General features: G+C 49.3%; 1 protein-coding gene across 4 annotated transcripts in view; it reads left to right on the forward strand.

The window, feature by feature from the left end:
• Positions 1–21,910, forward strand: part of ZBTB16 (zinc finger and BTB domain containing 16) — a 198,109-nt gene that overhangs the window by 79,640 nt on the left and 96,559 nt on the right. For all 4 annotated transcript variants that reach the window (XM_081544796.1, XM_081544794.1, XM_081544797.1 and 1 more), the window contains one exon: positions 18,453–18,550. In XM_081544796.1, coding sequence (XP_081400922.1) covers positions 18,453–18,550 — 98 coding nt within the window. The remainder of the gene's footprint in view (positions 1–18,452; positions 18,551–21,910) is intronic.

Below are 21,910 nucleotides of genomic sequence, written 5' to 3' on the forward strand. Positions count from 1 at the left end.
TGTTGATTTGTGGATCTCTCAGCTTATCAATCAAGCTGATCCTCTCCCCTGAAGGGGAAAGGGGGCGGCCTGGAATTCCCTGACATCTCCAGTTATTATTTTTACTGTCCTTCCTTCCTTCCTGCTCCTCTCCAAGCTCCTTTATCTGCCAGCTCTGCCAATGTGTTCAGTGTGATTGTTTCAGCCTTATTTGGAAATGGGAAGCCTCATTTTACTATAATAGTTCCTTAATGATTTTCTAAATGAAACTTGCATACTTCATCTGCTCCCTCACTTTTCAGATATTAAACAAATAATCTCTAAGAGGTTTCCTTTCTTTTTTTACCTTTTTTTTTTTTGCTCAGAGACCAGCAGTTTGCTCAGCCAGATGGTGAGAGATGGGGTGTGTTGTGGGGACGTGCCCGCTCGTGCGTGCCATGTAGTAGGGGATTCTTGGGGAGGGTGTGGTTTCTGCTCACTCTTTGCTTGGCTCTCTGGCATCCAGCTAGGGAGCAAGACACAGCACCCTTGGCAAGTGACCAAGACAGAGTGGGTGGCAAGAAGGCCCTGTCACCCTGATATTCCTGTGAGGAATCCACTTGTCTGCGAAGGGGCGGCTGTGCAGGAGGTCGCAGAGCAAGTGTCTGGCCAGTCTCCAAGGCCAGATGTTCTTTAGTGCCGTGTGTCATGGTAGGAGGGCTTCTGGGGCACGGCAGACCTCTGCTGTTGAACCACCCTCATCCTGTGTCCCCTCCCCCGTGTCAGGAGGCTGCGATGGTGCCCTGTGTGCTTGCTTCCCAATCCCACCTTGTTCCCCTTTAGCATCTGGTCTACACTCCTCCCACACTGCTCCATGGCTCTCAGCTCCCCCTCGCCTGGCTTCTGGCTTTGCTCGGGAAAGCACCACCCTTTGCTCGGGAAACATGCAGTTCTCAGGCTTGCTTTGCCCTCATCTGAAATGCCTTTCCTCTTCTCTGCCTACTACACATCCTTGTTGCCTTCTAGGAAGTCCATCCTCAGGGGAGTCCTTGAGTTTTTGATTCCCGCTAAATCTAGGTGTGGTGGTTGAAACGAGGACCTGATGCCTAAGCATGAGAGTAAGAACTAGTTTACATTCTCCCGTAAATTGTCTTCTCAACTGGACGGCAAGCTTCAGGGAGGCAGGTGTTGTCCTGTGCTTTTGTTGTACCTTTCACTGTGCCCATACCTGATTGATTCTCAACCTGTCTGGGCCGGCGAGAGAGAAAAGTGACTTGGATATTTTTGCTTCCCGCCACACTGAGTTGGTGACCAGCCCAAGATGACTAAGAGGAAGTAGCACAGTGTAGCTCCTCCGTTTCACGTTCTTGCTCTACATTCCCATCAGGAGATGATGGTCTGTTTAATTGCATGGACATTGCTGCCAGGTAACAAACAGAAGCAGTGGCTCTGCTGAGTTCCCTGCCTTGGTAACATGGACTCCATGGAGTGAGGCGCCTGGCATCGAGACAGGTGGCTTATTCTAATCTCTCTCTTCTTGTACCTTCTTGGGGGACTGAAGTAGCTTCAAGACAGGTGGCTTATTCTAATCGCTCTCTTCTTGTACCTTCTTAGGGGACTGAAGTATCTTATACATGCGTAGCTGGAATGCTGTGTTGGCATTTTGTTGTGGGAGGCTGATCTAACTACCATTTTTGGAAATATTCTCGTTCTCAATACAGAATTTGGGTACTTCTTTCTGTCCTTCTCCTTACATGGTTCCTGCCCACACCAAGCCTTCCACTCCAAGCCAGCTCCATTGTTTGTTTCAGGGAGGGTTTTGGTGGCTGGTCAATGACTGCAGTGCTCAAATCAAAGTCCACCTCTGTCTTAGGACTCTGCACAATCCAGCCCTTGCTACGACCTCTACAACCTACTTCTTCACCTGACCCCTCTGGATAGCCAGCCAGACTCCCAGAGGCTGGTCCAGCATAACTTGCCAAGTCTTGGCTCATGTGATGCCACTTATCACATGGAACTTTCTCCCTTATCTGAGGCCTTTCCATTCTTAATAGTCCCTAACATGGGTTGGTAGAGCTTCAGAGTTTACAAAGCCCCTGAAAGGACCAGCTCAGTCTCACCATGCCCTCAAACCATCTCTCGCCACACCACTCACCTTTTAGCTGCTCCTCTTCTGCACATCTGAAACATGGGTTATTTGTCAGCATTCTGTTCATAACCACATCTTCCACTTGGGGTTCTTTGTCTCTTCCTCACCAGCTGTGTGATGAACCAGCTGGAGGACCTGGGTCTATCTTTCTTCTTCTTCAGCCTTCTACTAGCTGATTTATTTAGCACATGTCCTCAACACTTTGTTGTGTCTTTTTATATGCACAGTCTCATTTTTCTGTCCTCTGGGGTAATGATGTCATTATCCCACTTGACAGATGAGAAAACCAAGGCTTAGAGAATCACAGCATCTTAAAGCTAGTCAGTTGTCAACCTGAAATTTACAGTGAGGGCTGGTATCAGAGTTTGAGTTTTTAACCTGTTTGCTCTGCCAACTAGAAATGTAACAGGCTTTGCCACCTACCAACTTGATAACCTCGGACAAGCTGTTTTCTTCCTGTGCCTCAGTTTCCTCATGGTAGAACAGAAATGCAAATACACTTGCCCGGTGGAGTTGTTCTGAGGGTTGAATGAGACAGTGCCCACTGCAAGTGCTCACATATGTCTTGGATACCATTTTCCTAATCCTTCTTCATTATCAACATCATCTTAGTATTGTTGTCTGTGTCACATTATCACCTCTCAGGTCTCAGGTCTCACCTTAGCGCCTAGCACAAGGTTATGCATGTGGCTTGTGCTCAGGGAAATGCTTAATTAATGAATGAGAAGAGACTTCGGTTTCCAGAGGTGACTTAGTGACAAATGCTCGGTATGATGTTGTCTTCGTGACGGATACTGATTGCAAGGTTGTCTTTGCCAGCGTTCAATCTTGGCAGGTTGTTGCGGAGGTGGGGGTTGGGGGTGGCGGGGGGCTGGGGGACGTGGGTGGTGGGGGTATGATGGACGCTGTAGCGAGAACCTTCCTGCAGTCTGAAAACTTTTTCTCCTTCCCACCCCCTTCCCCAGTAGCTCTGAGCCCTGCCAAGTCTGTGCACAAGCCTTGAAATGACAAAGTACCCTTTAGTTAATTGCACAACGGATTGCCTAGAGTTAAAAGTTCTGATTTATATGACTATAGCTCTAACTGCTCAATAACACAGGCCTGTAATCTACTTTCATTTCAAACAGAACGGTGATTTATAGGGCAGCATGCCGCTTTAGCTCAGAAATGAGGTGTTCAACATATGCTCTGTTGACATAAATTTGGAATTTATCGCTGTTGTCAAAACTGCCTGTTGGACAAAGGTGGGTATTAAGGCAATAAATGGCTCAGAATAGTTTTCTGTCACATTTCCTAACCATTGTATTCAGTCTATTTGAGGGGAAAATATATACCTAAAAGTAATCAAATATCCAAAATCCATGCATCTTGTTTTGAGTGGTGAGAAGGCAGAGTGGGGTGGGGTGCGGGGGCTGGGAGAGGGCCGGGGGTACGTTGGGGGTGCTGTCCAGGAGAAAGCTTTTGGTGAAGTTACGGCCTATTCTAAAAAGATTCCACTTGGCTTCCTCTCCTCCATCCCCATTAGGAGGTGGACTTTCCTTTCTCATTTACAAAGAAGGGGAGGAAAATGAAAGCTCATTAAATAAAAATAGTAAAGGACATTTTTATGTGTGGGCTTAAAGCCAAGGATGTCAGGGAGGAGTTAGTGAGTGGGACGGGGAGGGAGGCAGAGTGTGATTTTGTTTATGAGGAAATAAAGCCACTGGCTCGCGTCGGCCTCCATTTCCCTGCCACCCTGGCGAGCACCGGCTTGCTGTCACCTTCCTTCCGTGGGCTCCGGGGCTCCCGCGGGCCATGTGACCCCTCAACCACCTGATGCAGGTTAAGAATAGTTGGGTACCAGGCTCTGCACACTATGCTCTATGTACCCCAGCCGTCTTCTGCTTTTTTATTACCCACAGGCTGGCCAAGACGCTTCTGCTCACTCCTCCCCAGAACATGTCCTGAGCACCCACAGATCCAGCCCCTTTGTGAGGCTGGAGGTTACGGAGAAGTGAGGCTGCGTCTGTCTTCGGGTCGTTTTCCATCTAGTAGGAGAGTCAGACAAGCACGCAATGCAGCCCCAAGCGCTATTGGTGCCACAGTAGGTGCACAGGCAAAGGATGGGGTGAAATGGATGCTCGTCAGCTTTGGGAGTGGAAGGACCGTGGAAGCTCCCTAGAGGTGATGCTAGCTTTCCTACGAGGAGAAATGTCCCTTTGTGGCTATTAGATCCCGTAGGGAGAATACGGGAAAAATAATACCCAGTGATAGGCTTTTTAAAAGTGGTGTGTGATGCTGTGGCCAGGTGATTCCCGAGGTGTGTCGGTGTGGGTTTTCTGTGCCGTGTACTATAAAAGTGAGGCCAGGGCTCCTGTGCATCGAGGCTGCCACCTCTACTGCCATGTGCATTGGCTCCGTGCCACGGACTGGTCACCGCGTCCCCTGAGTGCGGGGCCACCAGGCAGGTAACGCGGAAGATTTAGTGAATGTGGTCAGAGTCATGGTTAAGAATCTCTTTTCTCCATCCTCTGTTTTATGGTAACATAGCTTGTGGTCTGCGGCCCTGAGTGCGTGTCTGTGAGATGGAAAGTACTAGCATACCCAGAGAGCCGGCTGTGTGGTGGCTGTCGGCTGTGCCCAGGGTCCTGAGTAATACGCATTTCCTGCACGCCTGGCTTGGCAGGCTTACAGGTTAGGAGCTGGAGGAGCAAGCAGGCTGCCCGGTACTCCTCCCTGTGAAAATGAGGCCCAGCACGGGGAGAGGATGCATTATTGCTTTTATTTTGTTTTTCCTTTTATCTCACGCCCACATGCTTGGACCATCTCAGTGTCAATAAATGTGCACTCTTGTACACATACACAACCCTCCTTTCTCTTGCCCTCGTGTATGACACCCAGATGCACGCTCGCACACACAGTCCTGTGCACACCCAGCGTGGACGCTGTTGTCAGCCTCCTCTGTGTGGCTCGCCCTCCCTTTGCCACCAACCCTTGTCCTTTTCACACAAAGCTCCCCGTTGGGAAAACTCATAATTTTTACACCACACGGTCTTGACTGGCCATTGCTGGAATTACTGTCTCTTTGAAGTGCTTTCTGCTGGGGCATTTACAGGCTGTTTTAATTACCTGCAGCTTGCAAGGGGCCTTGCTCTGTCCCAGCCTTTGTTTGTTTGTTCTTTGCAAGGAGTCTGTGCAGCAAGCATAGCACTGCTTTCTTTTACAAAGAGAGACAAGAGGAGCAAAAGAAGTTTGAGGAGCCCTTCTCGAAGCTTCTCCCCCAACCCCCACACTTTGGAAAGAGAGGCCAGCCTTGCTCTTGGCTTGCCTGTGTCCTCATCTCTGTTGATCTCTCTCCTAGCCTTTTCCTGGGATAGTTTTGATTGTATATGTTGATTTTAAGTATATTTTCAAACTTCCCATCTTAGATAAGCAAGGCTATCAAATAAAGCTGCTCTCCTTGCTGACCAAATCAGAGTCAGCTGCAGTTGAGCTGGGATCCTGGTCATATTTTTTTCAACTAATCTGTTTAAGACATGTGTATTATTAAATTATTGAGTCTGGACGTGGGGTGGAGAGTGGGGGTTGGAATCATATGCAAAGGTAGAACCCACTTTAAGCTGTCTGGGGTTTTATTTTCCTTGTCTTCGTTTTTTCATTCGATTCTCTCTCTCTCTAGAATGAGCTAAATATAAATAGCCTTCTTTGGGGTTTCTGTTAAACACGAGTGTGGCATATCATGTCTGCAGATGAAGATGCGAGCTTAGTGCTGGAGCCTTGGAAATGTATCCCCTTCTCCGCAGGCTTTTAGAGCAGAAAGAATCTTCATTCATTTATTCATTTAGCCCAAAAATGTACTGAGAAATTGGAAACCTCATACATTGTTGATGGGAATGTAAAATGGTGCAGCTGCCTTGGAAGAGTCTGGCCTTGGAAGGGTCCTCAAAAGGTTACACACAGAGGTACCAGCAAGTCTGTTCCTAGGTGAATACCCAGGAGCAGTGAAAGCAGCTGTCCACAGATAAGACTTGTACACACATGGACATAACCGAAGCATTATTTATAATCGTCAAAAGGGGGAAAAAACCAAAAGTTCATCTGCTGATGAGTGGATAAATTAGATGTGTAAATTAACCCTCTATATGTACACACATACAGGGCTTCCCTGGTGGCTCAGACGGTAAAGAATCTACCTGCAATGCGAGAGGCCCAGGTTCAATCCCTGGGTAGGGAAGATCCCCTGGAGAAGGAAATGGCAACCCACTCCAGTATTCTTGCCTGGAGAATTCATGGACAGAGGAGCCTGGCAGGCTACAGTCCATGGGATCATAGAAGAGTCAGACATGACTGAGCGACTGAAACTTCACTTTCACATACATACATATGGCCAGCACAGGTGGCAGTGGTGGTAAAGAACCCACCTGCCAATGCAGGAGACATAAGAGACCGAGGTTCGTTCCCTGGGTCGGGAAGATCCCCTGGAGGAGGGCACAGCGACCCACTCCAGTATTCTTGCCTGGAGAATCCCATGGACAGAGGAGTCTCGTGGGCTACAGTCTATGGGGTTGCAAAGAGTCAGTCATGAGCATGCGCACACATATATACATCCCATGGAATCAAAAGGAATGAAGTATTGATGCATGCTACTAGATGGATGAACCTTAAAAACATGCCAAGTGAAAGAAGCCAGACAAAAGAGGCTTCCTGTATGATTCCATTTCATGAATGTTCAGAATAGGCAAATCCGTTGAGAAGATAGATGGGCGGTTGCCAGAGACTGGGGGACAGAAGAATAGGGAATGACTGTTAATAGGTAGAGAGTTTCTTTTGAGGGTGATGGAAATGTTCTGGGAATGGAAATAATGGTGATAGTCGCACAGCTCTGTGAATATGCTAAAAACCATCAAAAGGTGTGCTTTAAAGGGGTAAATTTTATGCTATGTATGTAAATGATCTCAATAAAGCCGTTATTTAAAAAATGTATTGAATGCTTACTCTGTACCAGGCACTGCGCCAGACTCTGAAGCTACAGCAGATAGTTTCTGCTTTCAGGGAGCTTACAGTCTAGTAGAGATAAGGAATAGCAGTAAAAACACAGTGTATACCTGTCAGTTGTGGCAAGCACTATGCAGGAGATCAGTGGAGTGCAATGATGGAGAATAACGCTGATGGAGAACCTACCCAGATGAACTTCGGCTCCAGTGCAGTCTTAACTTTCCCAGGACTGGGCACCCAGAAGGTGCTTAACCAATATTAAACAGCCATCGAGGGTGAGGCTGCAAGTGTTGCCTGAGGTCTTCCCGGTAGGAGGTGATGAAGTCCCTTCAAGAGCCAGCCTGCCATGGATGATGGGTGTCATCATCCGACTCACCTGCGCTCAGTGGCTCCGTTTTCTTCCCGATTCGCATTCGGTGAGTCCTGGGCGTGTGCTCAGTGTCTCCTCTCTTGCTGGTTGTTTTCTGGTGCCTTTAGGGCCGTGAAAGGATGTTACGGGCGGAGTGCATATTCTCTCAGGTGGGCAAGTGTGAATGTGGGTCAGGAGGTGAGTGATATAGAGACTTCTCCCTGCTTTACGGGAAGATCAGTGACTCACCCTCGGTGTCCTCTACGGAAAGCGGACTGTGCTGCCTTCTCTCGACACGAGGTGGCTGAGACGGTCCTCAGCAAACCCTTTCGGGCTCGGATGTGATTTATAAACACACTAGCTGTATTATTATTAAATCTCCGTGGACTAGATTTTTTTTTTCCACTGTTCTAGAAGAAAAAAAGAACTAGCAGAGAAGTGGCTATCTATTGGGGTTTTGCCTTTTTCCTTCATTAAAATGACAATGGCTTTTGCAGTGTGATTGGATGTCCATACAGGTTCATCTGTGCACTCCCCTATCCTGTGTTTTGAGACGGATGTTCAGAATGATGGCTCCAAAGCTCAGCATCCTCATAGAAAAGTAATTCAATTTTCGGTGTGCTAAAGCAGAAAGAATGAGGCAATATACATTAAGAAGATTTTCAGAAGGGTTTAATTCCACGGGAACTTTCTCCTCAGGCCCTTAATAAACCTCAGTTATTTTCAATAGTCTCTGAGGATCCATGGCTGGTCTGTGGGATGGGAAGGCGGTAGAATTTTGGCTGCCTGGCTAACGTGAGAGCATGTCAGAATGAGCCTAGATAACTACGAGAATGACATTTCCTCTGCACACCCAGGCAGAACAGGAGGATTAAGGGGGAATCTGTAGCTTTTTGAAAGGATTTCCTAGAAATTGGCTATTTGCACTGGTTGAAAGCTTCATATAGGAGTGACGGAGCAAAAAGCGCTGCTCATCCGTAATCATAGTTCAATTCCCTTATAGGGCCTTTTGGGATCTGGAGAGAATATTTTGGGCTTATTTTTGTTTCCCTTGGGCTGACATCATCAAGCATGCCTCATGGTGTCCTGTTTTGGGTTTGGAAAAAGCTCTGAGAAGCTATAAATCTTAAGGCATTTTACTCTTTTTCCTCTTCTCTTTTCTGAAAGCACAACTTTTCTGGTTTCTTTAAAAAAAATTTTTTAAAAAAAGAAAGAAAACTACAAAAGTGTGTATTGATCCTTTTCCCTCAGATCTTAACTGGCCCGGCTGTAATACCTTGCTTACATCTGCCAGGTTTTTGTGCAGTTTTGCAACATCTCCTTAATCCAGTGAGCATAAATAGAACATTTCAATCATATTTGGCTACCAGGAACTTCGCAGATAAGCACGCTAAGACCTTGTTGAAAGAAGACTGTATGAGATTGTGTGCGATAAGATCATCCTATAGCCTGGTGCACAAATGAAAAACTTTTGTTCTTGGTGAAATTTGTTGATAGAGATATTTCAAATAGATGACTTGGGAGAACTTGGTGCTTTAAAACAAAGGGCCGGTTACATAACAGCCAGAAGCCTAGGCCTCCCGGTGCTGGGCCGCCAGGAAGATCCTTCTTTGAGCAGTTGCTGCGGGGAGATTAGCATGGCCCTTTGTCATTTTTGACGTTGTGTTTTCACACTCCGGGGCAGCCTTATCTGGAAGCACTGTACTTTGTGTGGTTATGCCGCGGGGAATGACATTGTCCTTCCTCATATTTTCAAGGCTCAGGACAGCCCCTGCCACTCACTCTTCAGTCAGCCCCAGATTGGCCTTGATCCCGGGCCAAGGCAGAATGCATGGTTTTCTTTCCAAGAAGCCCGGGGAGGTCTTCTCTTTTGGACAACAGGGACAACTGTTCTATTTTAAAAATTTATCTTACTGAAATATAGTTGATTTACAGCGTTGTGTTAACTTCTGTATAGAAAAGTGGTTCAGTTATACATACATTCTTTTACATATTCATTTTCATTATGCTTTATCACAGAATTTTGAATAGAGTTCTCCGTGCTATGCGGTAGGACCTTTTTGTTTATCCATTCTATATGTAATAGTTTGCATCTGCAAATCCAAAACTCTCAGTTCACCCCTCTCCCTCCTCCCCCTTGGCAACCACCAGTCTGTTCTGTGTGTCTGTGTGTCTGTTTCTGTCTTATAAATAAGTTCATTTGTGTCATATTTTGGATTCCACATATAGCTGATATCATATGGTATTTGTTTTCCTCTTTCTTCACTTAGTATGATAATCTCTAAGTCCATTCATGTTGCTGCAAATGGCATTATCTCATTCTTTTTTATGTCTGAGTAGTATTCCATCGTGTGTGTGTATGTATATATCTTTATCTGTATCTGTATATCATATCTTCTTTATCCATTCATCTGTTGATGGACATTTAGGTATTTAGGTTGTTTCCATGTCTTGGCTATTATGAATAGTGCTGCTTTGAACATTGGGTTGCATATATCTTTTCAAATTATGGTTTTCTCTGGATATATGCCCAGGAGTGGTACTGCTCGATCATATGGTAATTCTGTTTTTAATTTTCTGAAAACAAAATATTGTTTTCCATAGTGGCTGCACCAGTTCACATTCCCACTAAGAGTGTAGGAGAGTTTCCTTTTCTCCACACCTTCTCCAGCGTCTGTTAGTTGTAGACTTTTTAATGATGATCATTCTGACTTTTTGTGAGGTGATACCTCATTGTAGTTTTGATTTGTATTTCTCTAATAATTACCCATGCTGAGCATCTTTTCATGTGCCTGTTGGCCATCTATAGGGACAACTGTTCTTGTACTGGTGTGTGTGTGTGTGTGTGCACACATGCATGCATGTGTAGAAGGCAGTGGGGTTTTTTAACCTCTACATTTTTTCTCCTTGAATTCCCTTTCATGTTTATCTGTTCATTCAGCAAAGATGCACTGAGTCCTTCCTGTGTTCTGGGCTCAACGACAGAGATTGAGGGGATGTTACTGGTATGGACTCTTCACAAAGAAGATTGTAGTCTGGCCAGCACAGGCCCCTGTCAACCCCCCAGCCTTTTAATGTCATAAACCTGATTGGAAAGGGCCTAGGAAATCATCTAACTCAATTCTTGCTCTGTTGCAAAGCTGCAGAGTGAAATCTGGAGAGGGTAAGTGATGTGACCAAGGTCGTTGGGATGGTTCCTGGGAGAGCTAGAGTGAACACTGTGTCCCCCACTCCCAGTCCAGTTTTTTGGTCAATATGGTGTTACTTGCTCAGTCGTGTCCGACTCTTTGTGACCCCGTGGACTGTGGACCACCAGGCTCCTCTGTCCATGAAACTCTCTAGGCAAGAACGCTGAAGTAGGTTGTCATTCCCTTCTCCAGGGGATCTTTCTGACCCAGCAACCAAACTCGTGTCTCATTATGTCTCCTGAACTGGCAGACGGGTTCTTTACTGCTAGTGGTCAAAATACCACACTTCTAATCTAGGTTTTTGAGAAAACATGCCTCTTTAAAAGGCTCTGAGACAACCAAATGGCCTCCATCTTCCATGGCCCATAGCCTGGATTCCCAGCAGAGGGACACTTGCCGTCGGCCTGCCCTCCATTTAGCAGCACAGAAGGTGTTAACTAGCACTCTGTTAGTTCTTGGTTGCTTTTTTTAATCTGTTGTTTGAAATCCTTGCCTTTTATTGGTATATTTACTTTATGGCATACATAAAGAGCTGTATTAAAAAATAAATTGTGTTGTAAAAGCATTCACTAATGTTTATTAATATTGACTAGTCAGAGAGCAACGAACTCTATTGCTAGAAGGATAATTTGCAGTAATACCAGCTAAGCATTCACAGCTTGTCAAATGACTGTCTAATCTCAGCATTTTAAAAAAGTGGGTAAAAGGACAATTTCCCTTATTTATGCCTTGAGAAAATGAACGTGACCCATTCCCTAGCCGAGATTAGAACTGTGCTTTCTTTTTCTACCAGGCCTCCTGTCTGAACCCAGGCAGCTCCAGGGCTGGCTTTCAGGGTCAGGTATCCCTTGGTCTTGGGCGCTTGGCAGCTGCTTCAGGAGCTGCAGCCTCTCAAGGGTCTGCTCTGGCTGCCCATATCTGTGCTGAGGAATTGGAAGGAGAGATGGAGTCTTGGTTCCTGTCCTCCAGAAGCTTGGAGATTTGAAGACCTTACAAATGGCTTAGTCTAGAATTGTGGACTTGATACTCCAAGAAAGTACATAAGGAGAATGATCCTGGACGTGACTGTTGACCCTTGGGGACTGAAATAGATCACTCACTATTGACAGCACTGAAAGATGTTCCTTGTGGGACTTCCCTGGTAGTCCAGTAGTTAAAGACTTTGCACTCCCAAGGCGGTTTCAGTCCGTGGCTGGGGAACTAAGATCCTGCTTGCATGCTGCATGATATGGCCAAAAAAGGAGACAGAGATGTCCCTTGAGAAGATACCCTGTCACCCTTAGAAAGTAGAGAACATTCCGTGAGCATCCCAGGTGTCCTGTGGATGACCTGCTCTGGCTTAGGGTGGAGGCTGCTAGTGGAACAGTTCTGTTCAGCATGTTCTTTCCCCACAGAAAGGCATGTGGAGAGAGAACAGGAGGCTGGACCATGTACAGAAACACCCTGCAGTCTCCCTAGAAGTTGCTTTTGGGAGTAAATCCCTCATAACCCAATCACTTTTCACTCATCTCTTCCTAAAATTTAAGCCCAGAATGGCGTTGACTGTTTAGCCTTCTCTTAGCATTTGAATTGAAGGCAAGTGGACATTGAAGGCACATTGTGAATTTAATGGTCTGGGTAAGAAGAGTAAGCCCGTTGCTGAAGTACATAAACTCTTTTCATCTGTCAGTTCTGTTTCTACTCGGAGAGGTGAGGCAGGCCGAGGAGGTTCTCTTACCACTTGGTTTAAGGGCCGTTTGCTGCTTTGCAGACTGAGAGCCTTCTCAGAGCTCCCGAAGGGACCCAGGTCACAGGGTGCCCATGTGGGGAGACATGGTTGCCAGTCAGGGCCAGTGGGCAGGTCCTGCTCAAGAGGGGAGTGGGAGGTTTGCATGGGGCTGACTTGCCATGGTCAGTAGAGAGCCTTGCGCAGTATTGACTCCCGGGAGGCAGCAGACTTTTGAGAGAAAGGGATCATTGAACTCATCGTGGGGAGCTGAGTCATAGAACCTTCTGTCTTGTCCTCCTCTCTTCTGAGTACCCCTAGAAGCAATGTGTAAGTTGGTGGTCACGGGATCAGAAAGCAAAAGATCAAGCATTGGGCTGACTTCTGCACGTGGGGTGGCTCAGACCAAGTAGAGGGGTGAGTTGAAGGACCTTCAGAGCTGCTGAAGCTGGGGTGTTGGTGGAGCAGGGGATGGAGTCGCGTAGGGTGAAAACAAAGAAAGCATCATCTTATAAAGGCCCTTCTAGGATGGCTTCCCCACTGCATTTTTTCTCAGACGAAGGTGAGTTGGTGGTTCCCCCATTCACTTAACCCTCGGGACAGATCTTGGTTTTCAGTGCTGGTGTGGTGTGACCAGCAAAGTCACAGGGCAGCTTCACCTTCCCAGGAGGATAGCGAAGAAGGGCAGTTCAGTCGCTCAGTCGTGTCCGGCTCTTTGCGGCCACATGGACTGCAGCACGCCAGGCCTCCCTGTCCATCACCAACTCCCAGAGTTTACTCAAACTCCCTTGGGTTATTGGGACAGAATTCCCCACTTGCTGGTCTGTTCTCACTGCTGTTTGTCTCCGGCAGAGGAGCTTGGGAAGAAGTGGAATATTGGTGGTGCTGGGCCGGAACCCCTCTGTCTCAGGCAAGCGGTGCTACTGGCCCTGCTTCTAGCATTCCCCCCTTGGTCCTTGGTTGTGTGGGATGAAGGAGGGCTGAGCTTCTCCTGCAGGGCATCGATGCAGAGGGCGCCCCTTAGGGAGCAGCCAGTATGGACCGCTGTCCCTGGAGGCAGGGCGGGTGAGGATGGCGTCTAGTATCGGTCTCTCCCTGCTGCCACTCTCCTGTTGTGTTCTAGTGGGGAGATGAAGCCCTCTCCCGAGGTGAGGTTGGTCTGAAGCTCAGGCTCTGTGCAGCTGTGATGTCACCATTGGCCTTCCATGCGTGGACTTCAGGGGCACAAGTGAAGGTCCAGCTCTGGGTTGGAGGTGCCCATGAAGCTCTTGTGCTTGGCTCAGTGTTCAGATGAGAGGAGGCTGTCTGGAATTTCTTTGGCAGCACTGAGCAGTCGCTTCTAAACTAGGCCCTACGAATAGAAGGAAAGCGAAGCATGGCTTCTGCCATTACATAGTTGCAGTCTAAAGCAGATGAGTATGAACATTCAGGCTCGTAACAGCACGAAAGTGGTTTGAATGAGCGTGCAGCTTGCTGACTTGGTTTTACTGGGCGAGAATTGTGTGGTTGAGAATCAGTGAGGAGTGTGTCGTTCCCTCCAGTTACTCGTTAAAAAGTTCGTCTTAGCTTACCTCTGATTTCTCATAATGATTCAGCTCTCTTGAGAAAATAGCTAGAAACCTGTTAGAGGTTAATTTTTTTTTTTTTTTTTTGGGTCAAAAAAAGTTTATAAGAGGTTAATTTTTTTTGTCTTCTTGGACCGAATTGAAAATCTCTTACCTTCAGAGTGAGTTTACCCAATGAGTCAGGTGTGAACGTGCTGGGGCAGCAGCGGGGGTGGGGGAGCATCTGAGCCCGCTCCCCAAGAGTGGGTGGTGGGGCCCTGAAGCCTATGGGGGAATGGACTCTCCGCCGACTAGAGTGTGGAGATGCTTGGGCCGTCTCGAACTGGGTTACTTTCAAAACCGTGCTCGGTGATACTGCTTCTCAGAGAAGAGAGTGTGAAAACCAAGGCAGCAGGTGTAGAAAGGTGCAAAGATGTCCTGAGCTGTCCTCCCTTCCTGTGTTACAGTGGAGGCTGATGGCCTCAGATGGCCATGAGCAGTTTGACCTTATGAGAAGGCATGGCCGGCCTGGGAGAATATAGGTGTGTGCGGTTCAGGAAGAAAGAGGCGGACAGACTTTCCACTTTCATCAAATGCTTTGCAGCAGCACAGTGAGGGACGGAGGTGATAGGGCTTGTGGTCTAGAGCAGGGGTCCCCAGCCTCTGGGATCTAAGGCCTGATGATCTGGTGTGGAGCTGATGTAACAATAATAGACATAAAGTGCACGATAATTGTAATGCACTTGAATCATCCCCAAACCATTCTCCCCACCCTACCTTGTGGTCCATGGAAAATTTGTCTTCCAAGAAACAGGTCTCATGCCCAAAATGTTGGGGACCATTGCTCTAGAGAGACAGACCCTGAGTTCTGACAGTTTGCAGTTTGTTCTTTTACTCTAGAAACCAGTTGGGACTTTGTTTCCATGTTGATCATTCTCACAGATGGTGCCATGGAGAATCTATTGGTGACCTTTGAATACACTCAGATTCTTCTCTGCTATTTCCCTTTTCTTTGAATTAGGAGAGATGGCTGCCTCATTATAGCCATCTCTTGATGTCTAAACAGTAACAAAGAAGATGGGCAAGGCGGCTCTGGGCTAAGCTGAGCTCCGGGCCTGTGAGGTGCCTCCTTTTCTCTTCTGGACTTTGTGTGCTTTGTCCTAGTCTCTCGGCCAGTGAGGCAGGACCTTGGTCCTCGTACTCCACCCGGGATCACTTGGATGCCACCCTCGGCACCTGTGTGGGGGCGCTGAGTTAGTGGGTCAGGAGGAAGGCAGTTTCCTTACCCCGAGGCCTGGGCAGGAGAGGACACCCGTGTCTCTGGGGGCCAGAAAGTGCATGGCGGCAGAATGGTTGCAAAGAAAGGCTGGTCATGAGTTCTGGAAGTTTGTTTCACTGAAAGATAGACTGCAAGTGGGTAAAGGAGGGAACTTAGGTCGTCTGGATTAGAAGGATTTAAAATGAATAGATTTCTGGGAGTGGGTGTCAGTTTTTTGCTTGAGTTGTCCTAGCCTCACCTCCTAGGTGTCGTGAGACATCACACAAATGGAATATGGCTCAGAGAGATAACGTATGTGCTCGTTCAGTCATGTCCAACTCTTTGTGACCCCATGGACTGTAGCCCACCATGTGCCTCTGTCCATGGGATTCTCCAGGCAGGAATACTGGAGTGGGTTGCCATTCCCTCTTCCAGGGGATCTCCCTAACCAGAGAGGTAATAATACCCCTCAGAGGAATCCCTTGGAGGCTAGGTACAAGGGTATGGGTAAGACTTTGGAATAATAAAATTTTGACTCCATGAGATTCAGATGGTAAAGAATCTGCCTGCAATGCGGGAGACCTGGGTTTGATCCCTGGGTTGGGAAAATATCCTGGAGAAGGGAATGACAACCCCCTCTGGTATTCTTGCCTGAAGAATCCCCTGGACAGAGGAGCCTGGTGGGTTACAGTCCCTGGGGTTGCAAAGAGTTGACATGACCGAACGACTTTCACTAGACATCATCACTTTACAGGTGAAAAAAAAAAATGCAGAGAGATCGTGATAGCAGGATTTGGCAAGGTCATAAGGCAAGTTAATGACCAAGTTAGGACCAGAATCCAGGTCTCCTGGCTGCTCCCCTGCCATCCTCCCCCTGTAGTAGAGGGCAAGAGTGCATCACCTTACACACCACACCGTTCCTGTTGGTCAAGAAAGCCACTGACACCAGTGGCCAGGCAAGTCCATTGGCACCAAACAAGGCAATGGGGTAACCCTGAAGGTGTTCGTTGGAGTGAGAGACTTGATCTGGAACCTGCAGGGGGAAGAAACAAAAGTCTGAGGGTGGGGTCGGGATGCTTTCCTGGTGGTGGCTGCTGAAACCCAAGGCTGGGACGCTCCAGTGTCCTTTGGGAAAGCCAGCCCGAAAGGGCGTTGTCCTCCTCTTCCTCCTGACAGCCACCCTGGAGGTGGGCACTCCTCGAAGCTAAGAAAGCATTAGTGCAGGCAAAGGTAACCAGACCATGCTGACCAGACCAGGTGACCCACGCTGACCAGACCATGAACGTGTGCACCAGAGTCGCCTGTGGGACCACCTGTGAACAAAGCTGCTGCTGCTTCACAGAACAGCTCTTGGGAAAGCAAATCCCTGTCCTGCCCAGGCAAGTGACAGGCACAGTCAGCGGCCACGTGTGCACACGCATGGGTGTGTGCATGCACACACACACACACACATGCCTGGGTGCATATTTTAAAACCCGCTTTGCCCAGAATGCTATTAAGACATGTCCCAGTGCCCAGCATTGTGAAATATATTTAGAGTCGAGACTGTTCGGTGGAAATGTTCTGTACTGTTACTATTTCTCAATTGGGATGGATCGGCCTCGGCCACGAATCAGATAACATGGGGGTGGGGTGCACGACTGTGTCACGGATGAGGGTGTGTGTGTACTTGTGATTGAGAAATCATGTGTTGTCTTTGGCACGTGGGTAAAGGGAAAGCAAGCAAACACAACTGTGATTGAGAAAGAGTTCTGCGAAGGGGCCTGGGCATCATCACCGACAGAAGCTGCACACACTGGACCCCAGATACGGTCTTCAAGCCACCAGCCTGGGCTCATACCCACCCCGGGGCCCACAGGGCAGTGACATACTCTGGGCTCTCATGAGACTCGGAAGGTGCTGGCAGTGGGTGGCTAGCCTGAGTGTCACGATCTGGGAACCCCTGACTGGAATGTACAGTCCTCCCCCTCCCCACCTGCATTTATCTAGTATCCTGTATCAGCAGCCCTCCAACCTTTGACTGTGGGCCTAACACATCAGCGTCCCAACTGCGATGGGTGGTTCGCCTAAGAGTGCCCGGCTGCCGCCCCACCGCCCTCGATCCTACCTCTGGCTGCAGTACCTGCCTGGTTCCTTGGGGCTGAAGCCCCTGGGGAGGTGGCGGGCGAGGCGGGGGTGGATCCCGTATCCGGCAGAGGCACAGAGAGGCCTGAGAACAGGAGTGTGGGTGGGAGGAAAGGCGGAGTTCCGGGCCAAACGGCCCCCATGCCAGCCGGCAGCCGACTCTCTAGACCTTCCCCACTAGCCACCCGCCTCCCTGCCTCTCACTGGCTCCATCGCTGGCTCCTGCCTGAGCGGTGGGGTCCGGTGGGAAAAGACCAGGATCACAGGCTGGACCTGTAAACAGTGGTTATCAAGGACCCCTTGTCTTCCTGGGGTGCTGGGGTGGTCACGGGTGGCTGGCCCACCTCACAGCATGGCAGTGATGGTAAAAGGAGATAACATGTGTGAAAGTACTTTGGAAAGCCAGCACCGATGGCTCCCACCTTCCATTTATAGAATGATGTTAATCTGGTTTCTTCAAGCCTTTCTTTTCGTCCGAATTCAACCTCTGGTGGGAAGCAGAGGGAAAGAACGTCAAAAGCTGGGCCGTTGGGGAGGTTTTGTGTGTTGGGGAGTGACAGCGGGTCTGAGAACACCTGGATACTCTCAGAGTAGCATCTGATGTCCCTGAAGGCCTCGATTCACTAAGAATTCTTATTCAGAGCCTGCTCTGTGCCCATCGCTGGCTGGGCACTGGGCTCTGAAAGAGAGAGAAGGTACAGGGTGCCCTCCAGGGTCTGTGGTCTCCTGGGGGAGCCGTGGGCTCTCACAGGGCAGTGCAGAGTGGGCCGTGCTGTGAGTGAAGTAAGCAGAGGCACCTCGGCCTGCACATGTGGCCTATGCTAGTTTGACTGTGAAGGTTGTGTCTGTCTCACTGTCCTGGGGCTTCCTCCTTCCTCCCTCCACATTTGAATCTGGCTTTTTCCCTTGGTCTCTGTGCCACGGGGCGAAGCACTAGGGCACGCCCTATCCTTCTAGGCCTTGGACAAGACCAGGCATAGATGCCACCTTGGCAGCCGTCCACGGGTAAGGGGGCTCTCGGCCGCCTGTGGGATTGCGGATGTGTCGGGGTCCACCTCCAGCTCCCGTGCCCTCTGTCTCCCTTCCTCCTGTCCACCTGCTGGGAATAGCTGCAGGTAGGATAGCTGTGAATTCCCCCAGTGGGGGTGGGCCTGCTTTGTGTGTAACCAGAGCAGCAGCAACCTGTCTTTTCCTTTCCTGTAGGAAACTGCACAGCGGGATGAAGACGTATGGGTGTGAGCTCTGCGGAAAGCGGTTCCTGGACAGTCTGCGACTGAGAATGCACTTACTGGCTCATTCAGGTAGGCGCGGATGCCCTGACAGGCCCACCTGAGCATGGACGCTCACCTCCTGCCTGCCTGCCTTTCCCCCACCCAGAGCGCGAATGTCCCCATCTCCGGTGGGCCTTGGTCTGCCCTGTCCCACGGATGCTCCCTCCAGGCTCCTGGAGTGAGAAGTCCATCCTGACCACGTGACCGTCTGGATGGGTCCATCCTCTGCCCTCCCGGGCTTCCTGGGGCATCGTGGGTACCTAGTGCCCTGTGTGATCTACCTTCCCAAGTAGACTGCAGTTTCATTAGCAGAACAGTTGCGGAATTAGGTTCTCGCTGTCTAATGAATCTGACTATTGGGTTCACATTATACAGGAGCCTTTAATTAAATAGATATAGAAAGGTTGGAACACAAAGCTAGTTACAGCGTGCTGTCTTTTGCAAGTTAATTTTAATCCAATTCTGGCGGGGTCGACTCTGCGGCTGCTGGTGTTTTTGCTCGTGTTTGGGCAGAGCTTCTCTGCCCCACGAGGCGTGAAGGGAGGAGAAGCAGGCAGGCAGTGTGCCCCGGCATTCTTGGTGGAGGGGCGGATACGGCAGGTCCAAGACTGCTGCCTCGAGGCCAGGGGGTTGCCTGGGTTCAGTGGGAGAGGCCATCACACTTCCCTACTGGGGCCAGTGCTCTTTTCCCTCTAATTTCCTTGCTTTTCGGCTCTGGAGTCACGTTTTAGGGGGGAAGAGCCAGCTGTCTTCTCACCTGGTCTTACTCTCTCCCATCTTGTCCACGGTCAGCATCTGCTGTCCTTTTCCATGTTGCCTCCCTCACGGGGCCCTCCCAGCAGTTGGCAGTTCAGTGTTTGTGAAGTGAGTCTGGACTTTGGGGTTGGCCGGATCCACATCTCTGTGACCTCGGGCAGGTTTGTCTCCTGAGCCCCAGTTTCTGTATCTGTAAAGGGCCAGCTGTTGCTAACTCCTATCAGTTAGGTACCAGAATGTATGATGAAGGCATCATACCCTTCTTAACCTACAGTTGGTGTTTAAGAGATGTCGGTTGCTTCCACCTTCCCCCTTTTTCCTCGGTTCTGAAGCTGTCGTTCTGGTGCATTGCCATCACCAGGCTCCTGGAGGACAGTCTTGAGTGTCTGTGGTCTGTCCTCACTGTCTTCATTGCCTTGGTCGTGCTGCTGGTAGTTTTATATGCGTCCACTTGCACGGCCTTCCCGCACAGCCCCGGTGCCTCTGTGATGGGTGGGATGCTGTCCCTCTCGCAGGCCTTCATGGCCCTGCATTAAGTGCGCTAACTCCTTCCCATTCTTCCCTCTTCCAGATCCAGGAACTGGGCCACGCCAGGCAATTGGGTGTGTCTGTGTCCGCCCTGTCCCTGTGTCTTTGTGTTCCTTTCCTCCTCCTCCTGGGGCCTCCCCTCCCCAACACTTGGCCCCAGGGCACCATCCTCATCCCCCACCTGCCCCACGTTGGCCCGGAGTCCTCTGAGCCCAGGCCTTCCTGAGCTTGGCATCTGCTGGGTACCCGTGTGCTTTCTGTTTTTTTTTTTTTTTGTAACTTGCACCTGCAATCTTCTTGCTCCCCTTCTCTTTGCAGGTTGTTCAGGGTTTAGTGAGGGGTCCTGTGAGCTGTCTGCCCACAGATTGGCCACCCTCCCCTGGTCTTCCATTTCATTTGTTCCCTGTTTCTTGGCACCTGTGTTGGCCTCTACCCCACATGCTGTTGGGCACTTCCATGGGGGGGATGCAGCCTGCAGAAAAGGATTCCTCACAGACTCTATAACTCAGTCCAGTAAGCTCCCTTGGTCCTTACTGATTCCTGGAGTCTAGTGTGCTAGCCAGACGCGTGTGCTGGTCGATGTGCTCTGGCGCTGGTGTGCCGACCAGCACAGCTTGCTCGCTGAGCTCTGTGGCTTTGTTTACCCCATCCCTGTGCGTGGAATAACTCGTCCCCAGTCTTCCCAGGTCTTCCAAGGTCTCTAGAATGATCCCATCCTTGACTGTCCCCCACGTCCAGCCAGAAGCGATCAAGCCTTCTTCTCAAGTCCATATTTCTTTATCCGAAGCTGTCTCTGGGTACGGTCTTTCTTCTCTGTGTTATTGTTATTAATAGACTTGCCCTATCTCCTCCTACTTGGGAGTTAGGGTTAGGAATTTGGGCATCGTCTTCCTAACCACGTGACCTTGGGTAAGAAATGTAAACCATCTGAACCTCTGAACGCAAGGCTCCATTAGATATTTAGCACTCTGCCCGGCACATGATAGCTTCTCAGGAAATGTAACCTCCCTTTCCCTCAGTTTTCCCCTGATAGACTGAAATAAGCTCCTTGGGGACAGGATCTGTCCCCATGATGTGCAGCACGTTACCTGGTACAGTGCTGGAGTCTATAGATACTGGTTGAATGGATTACTACAATCTGGGAAGCCAGGCGACTTAAGAAAGCTCCAATCTCTCACTAGGTCTATCCTGCAATAGAAAGAGTTTAGACTGTGTCGCTAGGATTCACTGCAGGGCACTGGCTACATGTGAGTTAGCTGAGGTCTCTGTTGTGAACCCAGTTCTTCAGGAGTGTGGGTAGGGTTGGTGGAGTGGCAGAAAGAGGAGGAGCTGCTTACACACATTGAGGTGGGTTCAGGGGCCGCAGGTCCGACAGGATGCGTAATGCATCACCCCATGACTGAGTGCTAGTTCAGAGTCCCACAGTCTCGTGCATACCCTGGGGCCTATTTTCCTAGGTTTTCCTCTCTGTCTCTGGAGTCTGTGCAAATGATTTGTCCCTCTGAAATTCACTTGCCACTGCCCTTGTAAAAGAGGATTTGGTGATGGGGGAGGTCACAGCAGGGCCTTAGTTCACCCTTGCAGATAGCTCAGAGCTTGCTTTGACTCTGATTTTTCTCTTCTGTTTTTTCTTTCTCTGGCCCCACATACCTCTCACCCTTGTGTCAGGATGGCTTGAGAATAAAACAGCGACAAGGGCTTTGTGAGGCTAGATCGTGAATTGCCCCCCCCCCCTTTAAACAGTGAAGGCCCTGAGGCCTCTAGAGAGACCTGGCCTTGTAGGCGAGGTGGGGTGGGAGGGCTGGGCCGGGGTGCCAGGTCTTCTCCCAGATTCCAGTAGCAGAAGTTGTACTTTCTTCATTCCAATTCCTCCCCACAGTTGCACGATAACAGAACTATGTGCGGTCTTCGAGGAGACGTTTAATTAGATGACGTGAGATTTTCTTGCCGCTGTGTTTTGAAGGCTCCGTGCAGGGAGCAGACAGCCAGGATGGCCCCTGAGCATCTGGGGGGCTACCCCCACCTTAGAGGAGCCCACCAGGCACTGTAGCAGCAGTGCGGAGCGGCACAGGACTAGAGTTGCCCTGGGGACCATGTTTTCAAAAG

The sequence above is a fragment of the Giraffa tippelskirchi genome, chromosome 11, assembly GCF_054371585.1.
Source record: "Giraffa tippelskirchi isolate mGirTip1 chromosome 11, T2T-mGirTip1v1.2.pri, whole genome shotgun sequence".
Taxonomy (NCBI): domain Eukaryota; kingdom Metazoa; phylum Chordata; class Mammalia; order Artiodactyla; family Giraffidae; genus Giraffa; species Giraffa tippelskirchi.